This window comes from Salvelinus namaycush, chromosome 11 (genome assembly GCF_016432855.1).
Source record: "Salvelinus namaycush isolate Seneca chromosome 11, SaNama_1.0, whole genome shotgun sequence".
Lineage (NCBI taxonomy): Eukaryota > Metazoa > Chordata > Actinopteri > Salmoniformes > Salmonidae > Salvelinus > Salvelinus namaycush.
Window position 1 is genome coordinate 8,716,368 of NC_052317.1, and position 18,924 is coordinate 8,735,291.

General features: G+C 41.6%; 2 protein-coding genes and 9 non-coding genes across 11 annotated transcripts; 10 read left to right on the forward strand and 1 right to left on the reverse strand.

Moving 5' to 3' along the window:
- Positions 1–2,618: 2,618 nt before the first annotated feature.
- Positions 2,619–7,599, forward strand: LOC120055763 (vesicle-trafficking protein SEC22b-B-like). Its single transcript, XM_039003712.1, has 5 exons — positions 2,619–3,094; positions 3,305–3,414; positions 3,951–4,111; positions 4,356–4,502; positions 6,442–7,599. The coding sequence occupies exons 1-5, from the start codon at positions 3,020–3,022 to the stop codon at positions 6,594–6,596; spliced, it is 648 nt and encodes a 215-aa protein (XP_038859640.1). The 5' UTR covers positions 2,619–3,019; the 3' UTR covers positions 6,597–7,599.
- On the reverse strand, positions 7,222–9,241 carry imp3 (IMP U3 small nucleolar ribonucleoprotein 3). Its single transcript, XM_039003713.1, has 7 exons — positions 8,990–9,241; positions 8,515–8,622; positions 8,302–8,376; positions 8,099–8,178; positions 7,879–7,930; positions 7,712–7,784; positions 7,222–7,534 (listed from the first exon to the last, which is right to left on the reverse strand). Exons 1-7 carry the CDS (start codon positions 9,124–9,126, stop codon positions 7,508–7,510), a joined length of 552 nt encoding a protein of 183 aa, XP_038859641.1. The 5' UTR covers positions 9,127–9,241; the 3' UTR covers positions 7,222–7,507.
- A 4,534-nt stretch (positions 9,242–13,775) lies between these two features.
- On the forward strand, positions 13,776–13,857 carry trnas-cga. Its single transcript has one exon. It is a non-coding gene; the product is annotated as a tRNA-Ser (tRNA).
- Positions 13,858–14,070: 213 nt separating this feature from the next.
- trnas-uga lies at positions 14,071–14,152 on the forward strand. Its single transcript has one exon. It is a non-coding gene; the product is annotated as a tRNA-Ser (tRNA).
- A 1,134-nt stretch (positions 14,153–15,286) lies between these two features.
- trnas-cga lies at positions 15,287–15,368 on the forward strand. Its single transcript has one exon. It is a non-coding gene; the product is annotated as a tRNA-Ser (tRNA).
- Positions 15,369–15,581: 213 nt separating this feature from the next.
- On the forward strand, positions 15,582–15,663 carry trnas-uga. Its single transcript has one exon. It is a non-coding gene; the product is annotated as a tRNA-Ser (tRNA).
- A 1,134-nt stretch (positions 15,664–16,797) lies between these two features.
- On the forward strand, positions 16,798–16,879 carry trnas-cga. Its single transcript has one exon. It is a non-coding gene; the product is annotated as a tRNA-Ser (tRNA).
- A 90-nt stretch (positions 16,880–16,969) lies between these two features.
- On the forward strand, positions 16,970–17,056 carry trnas-cga. The gene has a single exon. It is a non-coding gene; the product is annotated as a tRNA-Ser (tRNA).
- Positions 17,057–17,269: 213 nt separating this feature from the next.
- Positions 17,270–17,351, forward strand: trnas-uga. The gene has a single exon. It is a non-coding gene; the product is annotated as a tRNA-Ser (tRNA).
- Positions 17,352–18,485: 1,134 nt separating this feature from the next.
- trnas-cga lies at positions 18,486–18,567 on the forward strand. The gene has a single exon. It is a non-coding gene; the product is annotated as a tRNA-Ser (tRNA).
- A 213-nt stretch (positions 18,568–18,780) lies between these two features.
- trnas-uga lies at positions 18,781–18,862 on the forward strand. The gene has a single exon. It is a non-coding gene; the product is annotated as a tRNA-Ser (tRNA).
- Positions 18,863–18,924: the final 62 nt, after the last annotated feature.

Consider the following 18,924-nt stretch of genomic DNA (forward strand, 5'->3'; position numbering starts at 1 on the left):
CCTGCGAACCGGTTAGATAGTTGGGCAGCAGTGAATGGGGGGATGTGACAATTAAGACTATGCGTTCGTGACCCAATCAATTTACCGTCCAAGTCTTGACATGGTAGACCGAGAGAGTATGCAAATAATAGCTTGCTGTGTGTGCTATTGCGGCATTGTGGTTGTTAGTCAAAAACAGATACATTTTCATAGATAAGCCCTCGAATGGAGACTGGTCTAACGACCTGATTATTATTGGACAGACGGGTCTCTGGTTGAGCGCACTGATCTGATGAGCTGTGTCCAGCTGCGGTGTCAGCTGACCGATTGGACTGTCATCACGTTTCGATATTCTACTGTATTCTACTGAGTTAGTGCGATGACATTAGAAAGCTATATGAAAATGTAGGCTATGTTATCATCATGCTATTTCAGTGCATCGATGATGCTATCAATTGAGCTTTATTTATAGGCAGGCGGCTATTTCATTTCATTTCATAACCGAAAACTGAAAAAACGGCACCAATATTGACTCGAATATCATCGAAAAACTGAAGGCGGCTGAATTTTTGCTATTGACTATAATAAAAGAAAATGCAATAGTGCAATAGAGCACGGTTTCATTGCACAACGATTCCCTATACAAAGATCCAGGCAACATCCACAAACAAACAAAACGACTGGACCAATACAAATATCCAATGTTATTCCAAGTACAAACATGAGCAAATTTACCATTTTTTACAGGATCTGTCCATGGTTCTGCCTGTATTGGTTCTTGGAGTTTCGACCGGCTTCAAACGACAGGCAACCGCATCGGGGAGAGCATCTGCATCTCTCAATACACCGTCAGACATTAGCAATCGAGATGCTATCTGCCTGGCTCACTGTCTGGTCCGGTCTGGAGAATAATTAGTGAAAGTGATGACACAAATTGTTGTTTCTTGATGATTTTCAGACATTACCCAGAACATTAAAAAAATAATAATCGAGCCTCATGAGACTTAACTATATTCTAATATTATGGCTGAAAGAACATTCACATAAAACATCTGACTTGTGTGTAGTTTCGGTGGAGAGTGTAGTGTGTAGTCTCGGTGGAAAGAGCTGTGTGAATTGTGGGGATGCTGGGTATCAGAAATGTCCGGTGCAAGAGAGTCCTTTTGAGGTTGCCAGGTTTCGAGCAGTGCAGAAAGTGTTATGCTGACGCAGTGAGGAAATTCTCCATGGTCATTAATTGTACCTCATAGATGGAACGGAAAACCCAGAAGATTGATGAGGTAATAGCAGCAGCAGAGTAGTTTTGGGTGTCAAGAGATTTTAGTGAAGAAGAACTACAGGAGGTTCTGAGAGAAGGGGTTCCATAGGATCTGTTAGGGCCAAAAGAGTGGGAAAGGGTGGTGGGTTTGTTGGGGATAGTGGCGTTTATGTCAAATTAGATGGCGGGGCAATTTATTTTTCCCATTCCCCTTTTTTGTGAAATCTGGAGGGTACAATTTTGAACAAATGTTCAATTCACACTCCGACCTGTGAAAGGCAGCTGGAAAACCACACTAAGAATAAGTAGAAAGTTTAGAGCATAGAGATAGATAGAGGGCTCGTCTTTGTATCTGTGCCATTATAATTTATGTGACAGCCTCAATGGCGCTGCCCATGCTATCTCCATTTTAAAGTAGTCAATTTTCTTCTTCTCGATTCGCTGATCCCTTCTTATTATCCCGGTAGGACATGACTCCAACAGGGTCACCAGGAGGGCTCAGCCAATGAAGTTGGAAGTCTCACCCACATTAAAATGGCGGAAGCACTCAATGGTGCTGCTCATGCTAAAAAGGCCTTTTGGCCACTACAGGCCTCTCTATCATTCTCTAAGGTTGAGAGTTGCCGTCGGACCCAATTCCAGGGCGCAACAACAAGATCTTCCACTAGTTACCACAGCCACAAAGTCAAATTGTCTACATATTAAACATTTATTAAAACAAAAATTATATTTTTGGTCTTAATTGAAGGTTAGGGCTAGGCATACGGTTAGCAGTGTGGTTAAGGTTAGGGTACGCTTTAAAATCACATTTTAAAAAGATAAATTGTAGAAATAGGCGGGGTTTATGACTTTGTGGCTGTAATAACTAGTGACGACCCCTCGCGCATTGAGGGTTGTGTGACTTGAGGGGGTACACAGAGACATTGGAGAAATGTGAAGATAGGAATCCAATTGAGCCATAAATTGAAAAACGTAATGCCTCACCCAGCAGACAGTCGACCAATCGTGTCCAGGTTGTCATGCTGCGTCACGCAGTTGTTAAGCTAATCGTATCGCAATCCCTTCTTGAAGTCAGTGTATAAATCGAGAAACCTGCCTATTTTCCTAAAAAGTACGTCATATCACGATTCCAAAGCTATACGATATTACAGAGAACAATTTAATTATCTCACATCTCGGAAAAGATTTGTAATGTTGTAATTATTGTTGACGAAATTCATGCTAATGTTGGGTTTTTGAGCTAGCGCCCAATTGACTCCCATTCACTCCCTGAAGGAGAGCTCTCCTTGTCCCAGAATGCACCGCGCGGCCCATTGCCGATGCATGGGCAACGCACAGAAGGGAGTTAATACAATTCCAATCTCCTCAAAAGTATCTCTGGAGTACAGCTACGACCAGAAGTGACTTTTCGTAGCAGGTTAGGAGAGCATTTTATCTAACACTAACCCAAGTCTCCTAAACTGCCACGTTAATTATCCTAACCTGCTACGAAAAAGTAAATTCCGGTCGTAGCTGTACTCCGTCTAGTCATGCAGCGTTCACATGCTAGTTGGAACTAGAAAACTGTAAAATGTTCGACCTGCTAACTGGGTGTAGTTATACACGTGCCGCGTTCAACGAATCAGCAATTCGGGAATTGTGAACGTGGTATCAGAACCCGCATCGAGCTACCCGGGCGTCAGATTTGACAGCAGAAGCTACGCAGCCAAGTTTATTTGAAGTTTTTACACAGCCAGCAAAAACCTACGACTCAGTAGGTGGATTGTAGAGGTTTCAATCAAAATGATTTTACTGACAATGATCGCCCGAGTAGCAGATGGTCTGCCGCTTGCTGCATCGATGCAAGAAGACGAGCAGGTTTGAATGAACCACATTTTCTTCCTAGCTAGCCTTGCTAACTTAACGGTTTACAAACTCTATTTAGCTAGCTAAATTACATCATATTCTGCTGAATACTACTAACACTTATACTGCATTGTTTTAGAGGCACTTATATCATAAATAGTGTAGGTGTTTGTTTTAACTGAAAGAATGATTTCATAACCATTTATCTCGCCCTATGTTTAGTCAGGAAGAGACTTGCAACACTACCAGAGCCAGGCTAAGCAGCTGTGCCGCAAACTAAATGCCCAGAGTCCCAATAAATGTACTCTGGAGGCTGGGGTCATGTCCTTCCAGTAAGTATGGACTCTATGGAGTATTCTGTGCTAGTCTGTGTCATTAGTGCCGAGTTTCCAGTCCTAACAAGGCAAAACTCGGGTTTAATGCCACTTTAATAATGTTTACATATCCTACATTATTAATCTCATATGAATATATATACTGTATTTTAAACCATCTATTGCATCTTGCCTATGCCGCATGGCACGTCCATATATTTATGTACATATTATTTTTCAATCCCCTTAAATTGTGTGTGTGTATAAGGTAGTCGTTGTGAATTTGTTAAGATTAGTTGTTAGCTATTAGTGCACTGTCTGAACTAGAAGAACAAACATTTCGCTACACTCACATTAACATTGCTAACTATGTGTATGTGACCAATAAAATTTGGTTACGTGTTCAGGAAAAACTCTTAATGATAACCCTCTAGTCTGTGACTGGTCGGCCGCTGTGGTTTATGTAGAAATCTTAATCGGCCTATTTGAGAGAAACGGTAATGTATTAAGTGTTTCTTCCCACTAACGGTTCACATCTGTATTTGTCTCGCCAGCTATGTAATAGAACATGGTGTGTGCTACTTGGCCTTGTGTGAAGCTGTGTTTCCCAAGAAACTGGTCTTTGGGTACCTGGAAGACCTCCAGACAGAATTCAATGAACAGCATGGAAAGAAAGTCACCACAGTTTCCAGGCCGTACTCTTTCATTGAGTTTGGTGAGAACTTTTCTTTTTTCAATCATAAACATCCAATTCAAGACACCTTAGGCAAACAAAACATATTTGAAGGGTGTGTCATAGCTGATGTAAAAAAACAAACACGTCCACCATATTGCGTTTCCCCATCCCTTGTTTTTCAATTCAGCGCAGATGTAAGTAATGATGAGCGGATGCCACATTAGACTTGAGATGCACCCTAAACCAACACGTAGTGTGTTATTTGTGTATATTCCTTCCTCAGACGTGTACATCCAGAAGACAAAGAGGAACTACATTGACAGCAGGGCGCGGAGGAACCTGGGCAGCATCAACACAGAACTACAGGACGTCCAGCGTATCATGGTGGCAAACATTGAAGAGGTCCTGCAACGAGGAGAGGCCTTATCTGGTAATCATCATACCTTGTATAATACACAGCCCTGGCATCAAACCCGTCACAGACATAAAATACACCTAATTCATTTAAAGGGATAGTTCAGCCCAAAATCTACAGTACCAGTCAAAAGTTTGGACACCTACTAATTCAAGAGATTTTCTTTATTTTTACTATGTTCTACATTGTAGAATAGTGAACTATGAAATGACGCATATACAAGGTAGAAAATAGTAAAAATAAAGGGAAACCCTTGAATGAGTAGGTGTCCAAACTTCTGACTGGGACTGTAAGTTTGTCAGATGTTTTCATACATGAAGTTGTTGAACATTCAGTCCATATTCAATGCTATCAGTTGTTGAACCACAATATCAATTAAGGTAAAACTGCAGGCCTCAATCCCAAATGAATGGACAAGATGGGCAACATCTATTTCCATATTTTTAAGTGGTGCCTATCTTTCCCATTTAAGATTGAAGCCTGTGTACAGTGCATTCAGAAAGTATTCAGACCCCTTCCCCACATTTTGTTAAGTTAGAACCTTATTCTAAAATGGATTAAATTAATACAAATCTTAAATCTACACACAATACCCAATAATGACAAAGTGAAAACAGGTTTAGAAATAGCTTATTTGCATAAGTATTCAGACCCTTTGCTATGATACTTGAAATTGAGCTAAGGTGCATCCTGTTTCCATTAATCATCCTTGAGATTTTTCTACAACTTGGGAGGCCACCTGTGGTAACTTTAATTGATTAGACATGATTTAGAAAGGCACACACCTGTCTATATAAAGGTCCCACAGTTGACAGTACATGTCAGAGCAAAAACCAAGCCATGAGGTCTGTGTCAGGATTGTGTCGAGGCACAGATCTGGGAAGGGTACCAAAAAATGTCTACAACATTGAAGGTCCAAGAACACAGTGGCCTCTATCATTCTTAAATGGAAGACGTTCGGAACCACCAAGACTCTTGCTAGAGCAGGCCACCTGGCCAAACTGAGCAATCGGGGGGAGAAGGGCCTTGGTCAGGGAGGTGATCAAGAACACGGTGGTCATTCTGACAGAGCTCCGGAGTTCCTCTGTGGAGATGGGAGAACCTTCCAGAAGGACAACCATCTCTGCAGAACTCCACCAATCAGGCCTTTATAGTAGTAGCCAGACGGAAGCCACTCCTCAGTAAATGGCGAAAGGACTCCTGCGCCTGAATGCCAAGCGTCACGTCTGGAGGAAACCTGGCACCATCCCTACGGTGAATCATGGTGGTGGCACCATCATGCTGTGGGGATGTTTTTCAGGGACTGGGAGACTAGTCAAGAAAGATGAACGAAGCAAAGTATAGATTGATCCTTGATGAAAACCTGCTCCAGAGCGCTCAGAACCTCAGACTAGAGCAAAGCTTCACCTTCCAACAGGACAACGACCCTAAGCACACAGCCAAGACAACGCAGGAGTGGCTTTGGGACAAGTCTCAATGTCCTTGAGTGGCCCAGCCAGAGCCTGGACTTGAACACGATCAAACATCTCTGGAGACCTGAAAATAGCTGTGCAGCAACACTCCCCATCCAACCTGACAGAGCTTGAGGATCTGCAGAGAAGAATGGGAGAAACTCCCCAAATACAGGCGTACCAAGCTTGTAGTGTCATACCCAAAAAGACTTGAGGCTGTAATCGCTGTCAAAGGTTCTTCAACAAAAGTACTGAGTAAAGGGTCTGAATACTTATCTAAATGTGATACAAAAAAAAAAAAATGTCTTAACCTGTTTTTGCTTTGACATTGTGGTATTGTGTATAGATTGACGGGGGAAAAACGATTTAATCAATTTTAGAATAAGGCAGTAACGTAACAATGTGGATAAAGTCAAGGGGTCTGAGCTTTCCAAATATACTCTAATAGCTATTATTGGTCACACTAGTCCTCAAATTTTGTTGATTAATATTTTTCCCTCCAGCTCTCGACACCAAAGCCAGCGATCTGTCCAGCCTTTCAAAGAAGTACCGCAGCGATGCCAAGTACCTCAACACCCGATCCATCTATGCCAAGATAGCAGCCGGGGCAGTCTTCTTCATTACACTCATCGTCTATATGCGTTTCTGGTGGATCTGATTGATTGGCATAAGGACTTTGAAGTTGGTGATAGTCTGGATTCCCACTTAAACTCGCTGGTACCTATTAATTATAGGCTGCCATATTGGTGGTTTCTGTTAACAGCAAAGCTTAAGTTCCTACATCGATGCCTTATGGAGAGACCTTGTAGGTATTGGATGAGTGGATGGAACTGTGCCTTCAGCTTTGTCATGTCTCGTACCTAGGGCACTGTTTGGTGAATCATGTCAAATGACCTGGATTTTAATTTGAAGCCTTTTCCAGAAATGAGAATTAGACCAAAAAATTAAAGCAATTGTCTGAGGATGGTGCTGGACCATCTGACAAAAATAAGGGGACAGATTGATGGAAAATGCTTTAAATAAAAGGTTAAAACCCAGGTCATGTGACACGATTAACCAAACACAGAATCCTTCAACACCTGTATAAAGATACTGCCCTGTGGTTGGTAATGTGAGCAAAGTGGAGCTTTCTGAATTCGTAGTGATTGTATAATCCCATTAGTTGAAATATAAAAGGGATTGAAAATGCAATAGTTTACATTATTCCGGCATTTGTTTTTACAATGTCACTTTGAAGGACAATTCTATCTATATGCAAATGGTCTTAAGTGTGAAACAACACTTTACCATGGCAAAAAAGTTGTTTATTGTTTACAAAGGTTACATAACTGTAAAAGGATTTGTTGAAATGTATATCTATCTTAATGTTTATAAAATTTTAAACACTACATGTTGAAATAACACTCCTACCCCCCCAAAAAATAGTCCCATACACACTCGCAGTCAAACACACCATGTTCACACATGGGCTCACCCATACAAATGCTCATACTTGTAATGCACACACTTTTCACATTCCTCTTGTCCTTCCCATGGGCGATGAATGACCCGACGGTGAATACTGTAGGTCTATACCACAAGATCAAAGTCATCCCTCTGGAAAACAAAAGGCACCCAATGAGACAGTCAGAATCCCCATTTGTACAGGATTTACCATCAGACTAGACCATCTTATCTCCAAACAAATATGCCTGGGACCTTTGAGCTATTCAAACATAATCAAGAAGTCTGACAAAGTTCAGTTTGTTTATCTTAGACAGTGGTCTCTCTCACCTCATCATTGTAGGTCATGACGTGCTGTTTGATCTTTGAAGAGTCAACCCATGTTACAAAGTCTTCCATATTTCTGATGAAATAAAACATTAGGATTTTGGGGGACTGACAAGATGTCAGAAAGGAAGAAAAGTACCAAAAGTAGTCAGACAAAACCCCACACTTACCTAGTGACAAGGAAAGCTGCATCTGTGACAATCTCTGGTCCCACACGCACATCTAAGGTACAGTCAAGGCCACAAAGCACTACATAGATAATCCAACACAGAATAACAATCTAATTGACATTTCAGTCTATGATCCCTAAAAGAGGGATAAAAAAGACACCATTGCCACAGCATGCACACAGGCGCTACATCACTAGTACTGTGACCGTATGAAGGATACGTCCTTGTTCGATGAAGGTGATGGCTGTCTTCAGGTTCTGAGCCATTCGTAAGCTTACCATTATGGTGGGTAGCCGCCTCCTGGAAATCAGAGAGATGGAGATAGGACAGAATTGAGCCAGAGGTATTGCAAACGATGGGTAGAATGCAACATCTACTTTTACTCTTACTATTGTTATTGAGAGATGGAATGGGTTTATTCACCTGCAGAATGAAGAGGCAGTGACTTTCTCTGTAAGAGCCAGGTTCTGTTTGGTGGGGATCAGCCCAGTACCATACCTTTAAGAAGAGATGCAAAATGTTAGACACCATCATCACTCTGTAGTACATTTGTGTTACCCACATTACTTTTAGAGGACAGACAGTTCCCTATGGGCGCAGGGGTCCGGGTTCAAATTCAGTCACAATGATACTCACAGTTTCTCAAGTAGTTGACCTGTGCTGTGGGCTCTGAAGCCATCCTTCTCGTCCAGATCACGTATCTTCTGAGCAAGCTCTCTGATGTTACGGCTCAACTTATTATACCTATGGATATAACGTTAGCAGACTGTGGCTAATCAAAAAACACTGAGGCTGCTGGGTAGGGACAGAGTTCTAGGGATTCTCAGTGTTCTAGGGGTTGTCAATTTGCTAAAAATGCCTCCACATAGAACAAATTTGAATACAATAGATGGAATATTATGGTTGGATGTTTGCCCATACCGAAGACATCATAATTGAACTACAATGCTTCCTGTAGGTAGGCCATTTTAGATTTAGGAATAGTCACCCTTATTATACTATATACCAAATTAACAATAACTTCCCCATCAAAACCTAAACTGATTCACTTAAAACACATTTTACATATAGCTGGAGACATACAAAAAAGGCCATAAAACCGCATACTCACTTGGTGTAGTCTTCTCTCTTCTCGATGTGATACCTCCGCAATACTTTCACCTCGTGCAGGTTGTTGTCTACCTCCCAGTTGATAAAGTCAACCTTCTTCAAAAGCTTCTGCTCATGAAATTTCAATTTTCGAACCATTTTGCCGAAATAATTTTGTAGCTAGAAAACTAGCATTTATTTACCAAGATACATTTACTTCCACGCTATCCGGACCAAAGGGAAGCGCGTGTTTTTCTTCTTCGGCGACCTGGTACTGATTCGCAAAGAAAGAGAATCATACCGTTAAAAAACAAATAAATCAATTGTGTGATACCGCCATCTACTGCGCAGGAGTATGTACTTGTAACTGCACGTACATGTCGCATGTGGCTAGTCGAACGCCAAACTCTTTGTTGAGACATTGCAGAAACGCCAATCCGTGGACGAGTGAGTGCCCCATTTTCATTTGTGCCAAAATCTAAATAAAAGAAAAGTTATCTTGCTAATTCAGCAGGCTATGGTGTGAAATAGGCTTGTTGAAGTGCTGTCTTTTTTTATTTACTTAACATTAATAACGTGTTTGAGGTCCTTTGGTGTGCTTATCAATGCACAAGCACCCTTTTGCCCCACTCCTATCAACATAATAATTGTATTAATTCCAGTGGTGTAAAGTACTTAAGTAAAAATACTTTAAGGTACTACTTATGTATTATTTTTGACTACTTTTACTTTTAATTCACTATATTCCTTAAAAGAAAATATTGTACTTTTTACTCCATACAGTTTCCTTGACATCCAAAAGTACTAGTACATCCAAAAGTACACGCACTTATCAACAGAACATCCCTGGTCATCCCTACTGCCTCTGATCTGGCAGACTCACTAAACACACATGCTTCGTTTGTAAAGGATGACTAAATGTTGGAGTGTGCCCCTGGCTATCCGTAAATAAATTTAAAAATACAAGAAATTGAGTTAGCCTGCCCGGGAGCAGATTATTTCTGAGGGATTTTTTATCATAGAAATGTACCTGGCTAAAAGTTGAGCCACTGTCTTGGTACCGGTTAACCCAAGTTGAACTCAGAGTTGACCAAAGTTACTAACTCCTCAAACCACATATGTAGTATAGGGCTCTGGGAATAGACTTCAAGACAATATAATGTGAGAGACTCAACTACACTGCAGACCAGAGTAGGCTGGTGGGAGGAGCTTTAGGAAGACGGGCGAATCGTAATGGCAGGAATGGAATACATGGTTTCCATATGTTTGATTTGTTTGTTACTGTTCCATTTATTCCATTCCAATCTTTACAATCAGCCCTTCCTCCTATAGCTCCTCCCACAGCCTCCACTGCTGCCGACAGACAGTTCATGTTAACGTGCCACTCCAGAGTGGCATACTATGAAGCAAGCTAGATCTACTCAGGCTTTTATAAAGATAGCCAGCTTCAGTTAGCTTCACATTCTAGATCAGGCTTCATCTGTACTATGATGGTGGATATTGCTCGTCCGCCTGCCACTAACTCTAGCAGGCTTGTAACTGCGCGTGCATGTCGCACATGGCTTGTTGAACGCCTAATACCCTGACTACACCGCTCGCGTCGTGTGTGTGAGCGTTGCAAAATACATTTAGGAATCTATGTTATTCAATTATTGCACCCACACTGCTTGCGCGCCTCAACGAGCGTCTGCGTTGCCAAGGGTTAAAATAGAAGTCATTCCTATTTCTGACGCAGATCGCGCTGCAAGTCCTGCCTCTCCCATTTCCTCATTGGTTTATAGAAGCAGGTACCCACGTGCCATCTCCTCGTTGGTTATACCCACGTGGGTGATTGAAATACAAACTTTGTTGCCAGTTGTCATGGTAATACTATGAAAGTTTAGATGCCAATCACCATATAAGTTCAAAGATGAAAAAGCCTGGAAGGAGGAGAGATAACTAGAAACGATTCGGTTGACTGTTTTAATGTGTGGATTAATTGTCGGAGTAGAGGACCTTGTGCATTTCAGGTAAAATAACAACTCAATGTTTATATCCCAGGACAAATTAGCTAGCAACAGCAAGCTAGCTAAATACGACAAATTAGCTAGCAAGTGCAAGCTAGCTAGCTAAATTGCCATAAATGTTTAATGCTTTTCGACATGTCCCAAATTAATATAATTGGTTCAGAGTATTTTGATATTTATATAAAAAATTGTAGACCTCCACAAGTCTGGTTCATCCTTGGGAGCAATTTCCAAATGCCTGAAGGTAACACGTTCATCTGTACAAACAACAGTACGCAAGTATAAACACCATGGGACAACGCAGCCGTCATACCGCTCATGAAGGAGACATATTCTGTCTCCTAGAGATGAACGTACTTTGGTGCGAGCAGTGCAAATCAATCCCAGAACAACAGCAAAGGACCTTGTGAAGATGTTGGAGGAAACAGGTACAAAAGGATCTATATCCACAGTAAAACTAATCCTATATCAACATAACCTGAAAGGCCATTCAGCAAGGAGGAAGCCACTGCTCCACAACCGCCATAAAAAAGCCAGACTACGGTTTGCAAATGCACATGGGGACAAAGATCATACTTTTTGGAGAAACGTCCTCTGGTCTGATGAAACAAAAATAGAACTGTTTGGCCATAATGACCATTGATATATTTGGAGGAAAAAGGGGGAGGCTTGAAGCATGGGGGTGGCAGTATCATGTTGTGGGGGTGCTTTGCTGCAGGAGGGACTAGTGCACTTCACAAAATAGATGGCATCATGAGGGAGGAAAATTATGTGGATATATTGAAGCAACATCTCAATACATCAGTCAGGAAGTTAATAAAGCTTGGTCGCAAATGGGTCTTCCAAATAGACATTGACCCCAAGCATACTTCCAAATTCGTGACAAAATGGCTTAAGGACAACAAAGTCAAGGTATTGGAGTGGCCATCACAAAGCCCTGACCTCAATCCTATAGAAAATGTGTGGGCAGAACTGAAAAAGCGTGTGCGAGCAAGGAGACCTACAAACCTGACTCAGTTACATCAGGTCTGTCAGGAGGAATGGACCAAAATTCACCCAACTTATTGTGAGAAGCTTGTGGAAGGCTACCCGAAAAACATTTGGCCCAAGTTAAACAATTTGAAGGCAATGCTACCAAATGCTAATTGAGTGCATGTAAACTTCTGACCCACTGGGAATGTGATAAAAGAAATAAAAGCTGAAATAAATCATTCTCTCTACTATTATTCTGACATTTCATATTCTTAAAATAAAGTGGTGATCCTAACTGACCTAAGACAGGAAATTATTACTAGGATTAAATGTCAGGAATTGTGAAAAACTGAGTTGAAATGTATTCGGCTAAGGTGTATGTAAAATTCCGACTTCGAATGTACATACTGTACATATCAGAAGCTTCTAAAGCCATGACATAATTTTCGGGAATTTTCCAAGTTGTTTAAAGGCATAGTCAACTTTGTGTATGTAAACTTCTGACCCACTGGAATTGTGATACAGTGAATTATAAGTGAAATAATCTGTCTGTAAACAATTGTTGGAAAAATTACTTGTGTCATGCACAAAGTATATGTCCTAACCGACTTGCCAAAACTATAGTTTGTTAACAAGAAATTTGTGGAGTGGTTGAAAAATGAGTTTTAATGACTCCAATATAAGTGTATGTAAACAGTCGACTTCAACTGTATACACTGAGTTTACGAAACATTAGGAACTGCTGTTTCTATGACATAGACTGACCAGGTGAATCCAGGTGAAAGCTATGATCCCTTATTGGTGTCACCTGTTAAGGCCGGCGAGATAACAGAGCAAGCTGTGATGGCCGAGTGGTGAACCCGTTGGACTTGAAATCCAAAGGTGTCTTCCTCCGCAGGTTTGAACCCTGCTCGCAGGGTCTTTATTTTGAACATATCCTTGGTGAATTGATATGGATAATCTCTTTAATGCATGGACTTGTCCAGTGATTCAAGTGCTCAGAATACTTTTGTCTTTGTGTGAGCTAATTCAGAAAGCTGTGATGGCCACAATAAGATCAATATGTCGTGCCATCAAGTTGACCATTTTACACCAATGATGTCTGTTTCCAAATCCCAATCCATTTACTTGCATTCCAACAGCTCCAATGGCCGAGTTCTTTAGACGTTGGACCTGAATTTCAATGGGGTCTCCCCACCCATGTTCTTACCTTTCTCGGAGCGTATAGCCCACTTCTGCTTTCTCCTCATCACTTTCCTTAGCTTCCTACTGCTGCGATGGCCAAGTGGTTTAAGCATTGGAATTGAAATCCAATGTGTGCTCCCTGTACTGTTTTCAACTCTGCTTACAGTGCGATGGTAAAGTTGACTTTTAATAATTGGAACTATCTCCTCTGAATTTAAATTGTACTTCCTTTATGGGCTCGTCCAACGATTGAAGTGCTCAGAAAATAGCTTATTTTACTTTGCCTGAAAAATATTTCAATTAGGCAGTTGAATTTGGATACTTTTGTCCTTGTGTGATAATCCTCAGCAAGCTTTGATTGCCGAGTGGTTAAAGCGTTGGACTCGAAAGCCAATGGGTTCTCCCAGCGCAGGTTTGAACCCTCCGCGCAACTCTTTGACGATCCAGGCGTTATTTGTAACATGTCATTGGGCACTTGATATGGATAATGCGTGGACATGTCCTTTGATTCAAGTGCTCAGAATTAATCTTCCATAATAAACATTTCAAGTAGGCTCTTCAGTAGCGATAATCTGGTCTTTTTAGAGGAAAAAATGGTCAGAACGAGATAGCGGACTGGTTAAGGCGTTGTAGGTAACAGAAGTAGCTGTGATGGCCGAGAGGTTAAGGCGTTGGACTCGAAATCCAATGGGGTCTCCCCGCGCAGGTTCGAACCCTGCTCACAGCGCTTTGACTAACCACTCTTTATTTGCAACATGTCATTGGGGACTTGATATGGATAATGTCCTTAAACGGTGTACTTGTCCTTTGAATCAAGTGCTCAGAATATATCTGCCTTGACAAACAGTTCAATTAGGCTCTTCAGTAGATAGTCTTTACAGAAGTGAAGTGGACAGAATAAGATAGCCGACTGGTTAAGGCCTGGTTTTTAACATAGCAAGCTGCGATGGCCGAGTGGTTAAGGCGTTGGACTTGAAATCCAATGGGGTCTCCCCGCGCAGGTTCGAACCCTGCTCACAGCGCTATGGCAAACCAGTCTTCATTTTTAACATATACTTGGTGACTTGATATGGATAATGTCCTTAATACATGGAATTGTCCAATGATTCAGGTGCTCAGAATATATCTGCCTTGACAAACAGTTCAAATATGCTCTTCAGTACAGATACTGTTGTTTGTGTTAGATTTACGATGGAAATACTGAGAGCCAGGTGGTTAAGTCCTCAGACTTGAAACCCAATTGGGTCTCCCTGCTCTTTTTTAAATCTTATTCTCAGTGAATAGTCCACTTGTACTTTCTCTGGACATAGTTTTTTGATTTGCACATTAAACTTCCAAACTTCACAGCTTTGGAAAGGACCGAGGTTACTTGGCGCAAAAAGATCAATATGTCGTGCCATCAAGTTGACCATTTTACACCAATGATGTCTGTTTCCAAATCCCAATCCATTTACTTGCATTCCAACAGCTCCAATGGCCGAGTTCTTTAGAGGTTGGACCTGAATTTCAATGGGGTCTCCCCACCCATGTTCTTACCTTGCTCGAAGCGTATAGCCCACTTCTGCTTTCTCCTCATCACTTTCCTTAGATTCCTACTGCTGCGATGGCCAAGTGGTTTAAGCATTGGAATTGAAATCCAATGTGTGCTCCCTGTACGGTTTTCAACTCTGCTTACAGTGCGATGGTAAAGTTGACTTTTAATAATTGGAACTATCTCCTCTGAATTTAAATTGTACTTCCTTTATGGGCTCGTCCAACGATTGAAGTGCTCAGAAAATAGCTTATTTTACTTTGCTTGAAAAATATTTCAATTAGGCAGTTGAATTTGGATACTTTTGTCATTGTGTGATAATCCTCAGCAAGCTTTGATTGCCGAGTGGTTAAAGCGTTGGACTCGAAAGCCAATGGGTTCTCTCAGCGCAGGTTTGAACTCTCTGCGCAGCTCTTTGACGATCCAGTCGTTATTTGTAACATGTCATTGGGCACTTGATATGGATAATGCGTGGACATGTCCTTTGATTCAAGTGCTCAGAATTAATCTTCCATAATAAACATTTCAAGTAGGCTCTTCAGTAGCGATAATCTGGTCTTTTTAGAGGAAAAAATGGTCAGAACGAGATAGCGGACTGGTTAAGGCGTTGTAGGTAACAGAAGTAGCTGTGATGGCCGAGAGGTTAAGGCGTTGGACTCGAAATCCAATGGGGTCTCCCCGCGCAGGTTCGAACCCTGCTCACAGCGCTTTGACTAACCACTCTTTATTTGCAACATGTCATTGGGGACTTGATATGGATAATGTCCTTAAACGGTGTACTTGTCCTTTGAATCAAGTGCTCAGAATATATCTGCCTTGACAAACAGTTCAATTAGGCTCTTCAGTAGATAGTCTTTACAGAAGTGAAATGGACAGAATAAGATAGCCGACTGGTTAAGGCCTGGTTTTTAACATAGCAAGCTGCGATGGCCGAGTGGTTAAGGCGTTGGACTTGAAATCCAATGGGGTCTCCCCGCGCAGGTTCGAACCCTGCTCACAGCGCTATGGCAAACCAGTCTTCATTTTTAACATATACTTGGTGACTTGATATGGATAATGTCCTTAATACATGGAATTGTCCAATGATTCAGGTGCTCAGAATATATCTGCCTTGACAAACAGTTCAAATAGGCTCTTCAGTACAGATACTGTTGTTTGTGTTAGATTTACGATGGAAATACTGAGAGCCAGGTGGTTAAGTCCTCAGACTTGAAACCCAATTGGGTCTCCCTGCTCTTTTTTAAATCTTATTCTCAGTGAATAGTCCACTTGTACTTTCTCTGGACATAGTTTTTTGATTTGCACATTAAACTTCCAAACTTCACAGCTTTGGAAAGGACCGAGGTTACTTGGCGCAAAAAGATCAATATGTCGTGCCATCAAGTTGACCATTTTACACCAATGATGTCTGTTTCCAAATCCCAATCCATTTACTTGCATTCCAACAGCTCCAATGGCTGAGTTCTTTAGACGTTGGACCTGAATTTCAATGGGGTCTCCCCACCCATGTTCTTACCTTGCTCGAAGCGTATAGCCCACTTCTGCTTTCTCCTCATCACTTTCCTTAGATTCCTACTGCTGCGATGGCCAAGTGGTTTAAGCATTGGAATTGAAATCCAATGTGTGCTCCCTGTACTGTTTTCAACTCTGCTTACAGTGCGATGGTAAAGTTGACTTTTAATAATTGGAACTATCTCCTCTGAATTTAAATTGTACTTCCTTTATGGGCTCGTCCAACGATTGAAGTGCTCAGAAAATAGCTTATTTTACTTTGCTTGAAAAATATTTAAATTAGGCAGTTGAATTTGGATACTTTTGTCCTTGTGTGATAATCCTCAGCAAGCTTTGATTGCCGAGTGGTTAAAGCGTTGGACTCGAAAGCCAATGGGTTCTCCCAGCGCAGGTTTGAACTCTCTGCGCAGCTCTTTGACGATCCAGTCGTTATTTGTAACATGTCGTTGGGCACTTGATATGGATAATGCGTGGACATGTCCTTTGATTCAAGTGCTCAGAATTAATCTTCCATAATAAACATTTCAAGTAGGCTCTTCAGTAGCGATAATCTGGTCTTTTTAGAGGAAAAAATGGTCAGAACGAGATAGCGGACTGGTTAAGGCGTTGTAGGTAACAGAAGTAGCTGTGATGGCCGAGAGGTTAAGGCGTTGGACTCGAAATCCAATGGGGTCTCCCCGCGCAGGTTCGAACCCTGCTCACAGCGCTTTGACTAACCACTCTTTTTTGCAACATGTCATTGGGGACTTGATATGGATAATGTCCTTAAACGGTGTACTTGTCCTTTGAATCAAGTGCTCAGAATAGATGGCCGAGAGGTTAAGGCGTTGGACTCGAAATCCAATGGGGTCTCCCCGTGCAGGTTCGAACCCTGCTCACAGCGCTTTGACTAACCACTCTTTATTTGCAACATGTCATTGGGGACTTGATATGGATAATGTCCTTAAACGGTGTACTTGTCCTTTGAATCAAGTGCTCAGAATATATCTGCCTTGACAAACAGTTCAATTAGGCTCTTCAGTAGATAGTCTTTACAGAAGTGAAATGGACAGAATAAGATAGCCGACTGGTTAAGGCCTGGTTTTTAACATAGCAAGCTGCGATGGCCGAGTGGTTAAGGCGTTGGACTTGAAATCCAATGGGGTCTCCCCGCGCAGGTTCGAACCCTGCTCACAGCGCTATGGCAAACCAGTCTTCATTTTTAACATATACTTGGTGACTTGATATGGATAATGTCCTTAATACATGGAATTGTCCAATGATTCAGGTGCTCAGAATATATCTGCCTTGACAAACAGTTCAAATAGGCTCTTCAGTACAGATACTGTTGTTTGTGTTAGATTTACGATGGAAATACTGAGAGCCAGGTGGTTAAGTCCTCAGACTTGAAACCCAATTGGGTCTCCCTGCTCTTTTTTAAATCTTATTCTCAGTGAATAGTCCACTTGTACTTTCTCTGGACATAGTTTTTTGATTTGCACATTAAACTTCCAAACTTCACAGCTTTGGAAAGGACCGAGGTTACTTGGCGCAAAAAGATCAATATGTCGTGCCATCAAGTTGACCATTTTACACCAATGATGTCTGTTTCCAAATCCCAATCCATTTACTTGCATTCCAACAGCTCCAATGGCTGAGTTCTTTAGACGTTGGACCTGAATTTCAATGGGGTCTCCCCACCCATGTTCTTACCTTGCTCGAAGCGTATAGCCCACTTCTGCTTTCTCCTCATCACTTTCCTTAGATTCCTACTGCTGCGATGGCCAAGTGGTTTAAGCATTGGAATTGAAATCCAATGTGTGCTCCCTGTACTGTTTTCAACTCTGCTTACAGTGCGATGGTAAAGTTGACTTTTAATAATTGGAACTATCTCCTCTGAATTTAAATTGTACTTCCTTTATGGGCTCGTCCAACGATTGAAGTGCTCAGAAAATAGCTTATTTTACTTTGCTTGAAAAATATTTAAATTAGGCAGTTGAATTTGGATACTTTTGTCCTTGTGTGATAACCCTCAGCAAGCTTTGATTGCCGAGTGGTTAAAGCGTTGGACTCGAAAGCCAATGGGTTCTCCCAGCGCAGGTTTGAACCCTGCGCGCAGCTCTTTGACGATCCAGTCGTTATTTGTAACATGTCATTGGGCACTTGATATGGATAATGCGTGGACATGTCCTTTGATTCAAGTGCTCAGAATTAATCTTCCATAATAAACATTTCAAGTAGGCTCTTCAGTAGCGATAATCTGGTCTTTTTAGAGGAAAAAATGGTCAGAACGAGATAGCGGACTGGTTAAGGCGTTGTAGGTAACAGAAGTAGCTGTGATGGCCGAGAGGTTAAGGCGTTGGACTCGAAATCCAATGGGGTCTCCCCGTGCAGGTTCGAACCCTGCTCACAGCGCTTTGACTAACCACTCTTTATTTGCAACATGTCATTGGGGACTTGATATGGATAATGTCCTTAAACGGTGTACTTGTCCTTTGAATCAAGTGCTCAGAATATATCTGCCTTGACAAACAGTTCAATTAGGCTCTTCAGTAGATAGTCTTTACAGAAGTGAAATGGACAGAATAAGATAGCCGACTGGTTAAGGCCTGGCTTTTAACATAGCAACCTGCGATGGCCGAGTGGTTAAGGCGTTGGACTTGAAATCCAATGGGGTCTCCCCGCGCTGGTTCGAACCCTGCTCACAGCGCTATGGCAAACCAGTCTTCATTTTTAACATATACTTGGTGACTTGATATGGATAATGTCCTT

Excerpts from the sequence above, each read along its gene's own strand:
- imp3 (XM_039003713.1), bottom strand. The coding sequence starts at position 9,126 with ATGGTTCGAAAATTGAAATTTCATGAGCAGAAGCTTTTGAAGAAGGTT. Across the intron at positions 8,377-8,514 it reads GGTCAACTACTTGAGAAACT|GTATGGTACTGGGCTGATCC; the intron begins GTGAGTATCATT and ends CTCTTCTTAAAG. Across the intron at positions 7,931-8,098 it reads CACCTTCATCGAACAAGGAC|ATGTGCGTGTGGGACCAGAG; the intron begins GTATCCTTCATA and ends ACTGTACCTTAG.
- LOC120055763 (XM_039003712.1), top strand. The coding sequence starts at position 3,020 with ATGATTTTACTGACAATGATCGCCCGAGTAGCAGATGGTCTGCCGCTT. Across the intron at positions 3,415-3,950 it reads GCTGGGGTCATGTCCTTCCA|CTATGTAATAGAACATGGTG; the intron begins GTAAGTATGGAC and ends TTGTCTCGCCAG. Across the intron at positions 4,503-6,441 it reads ACGAGGAGAGGCCTTATCTG|CTCTCGACACCAAAGCCAGC; the intron begins GTAATCATCATA and ends TTTTCCCTCCAG.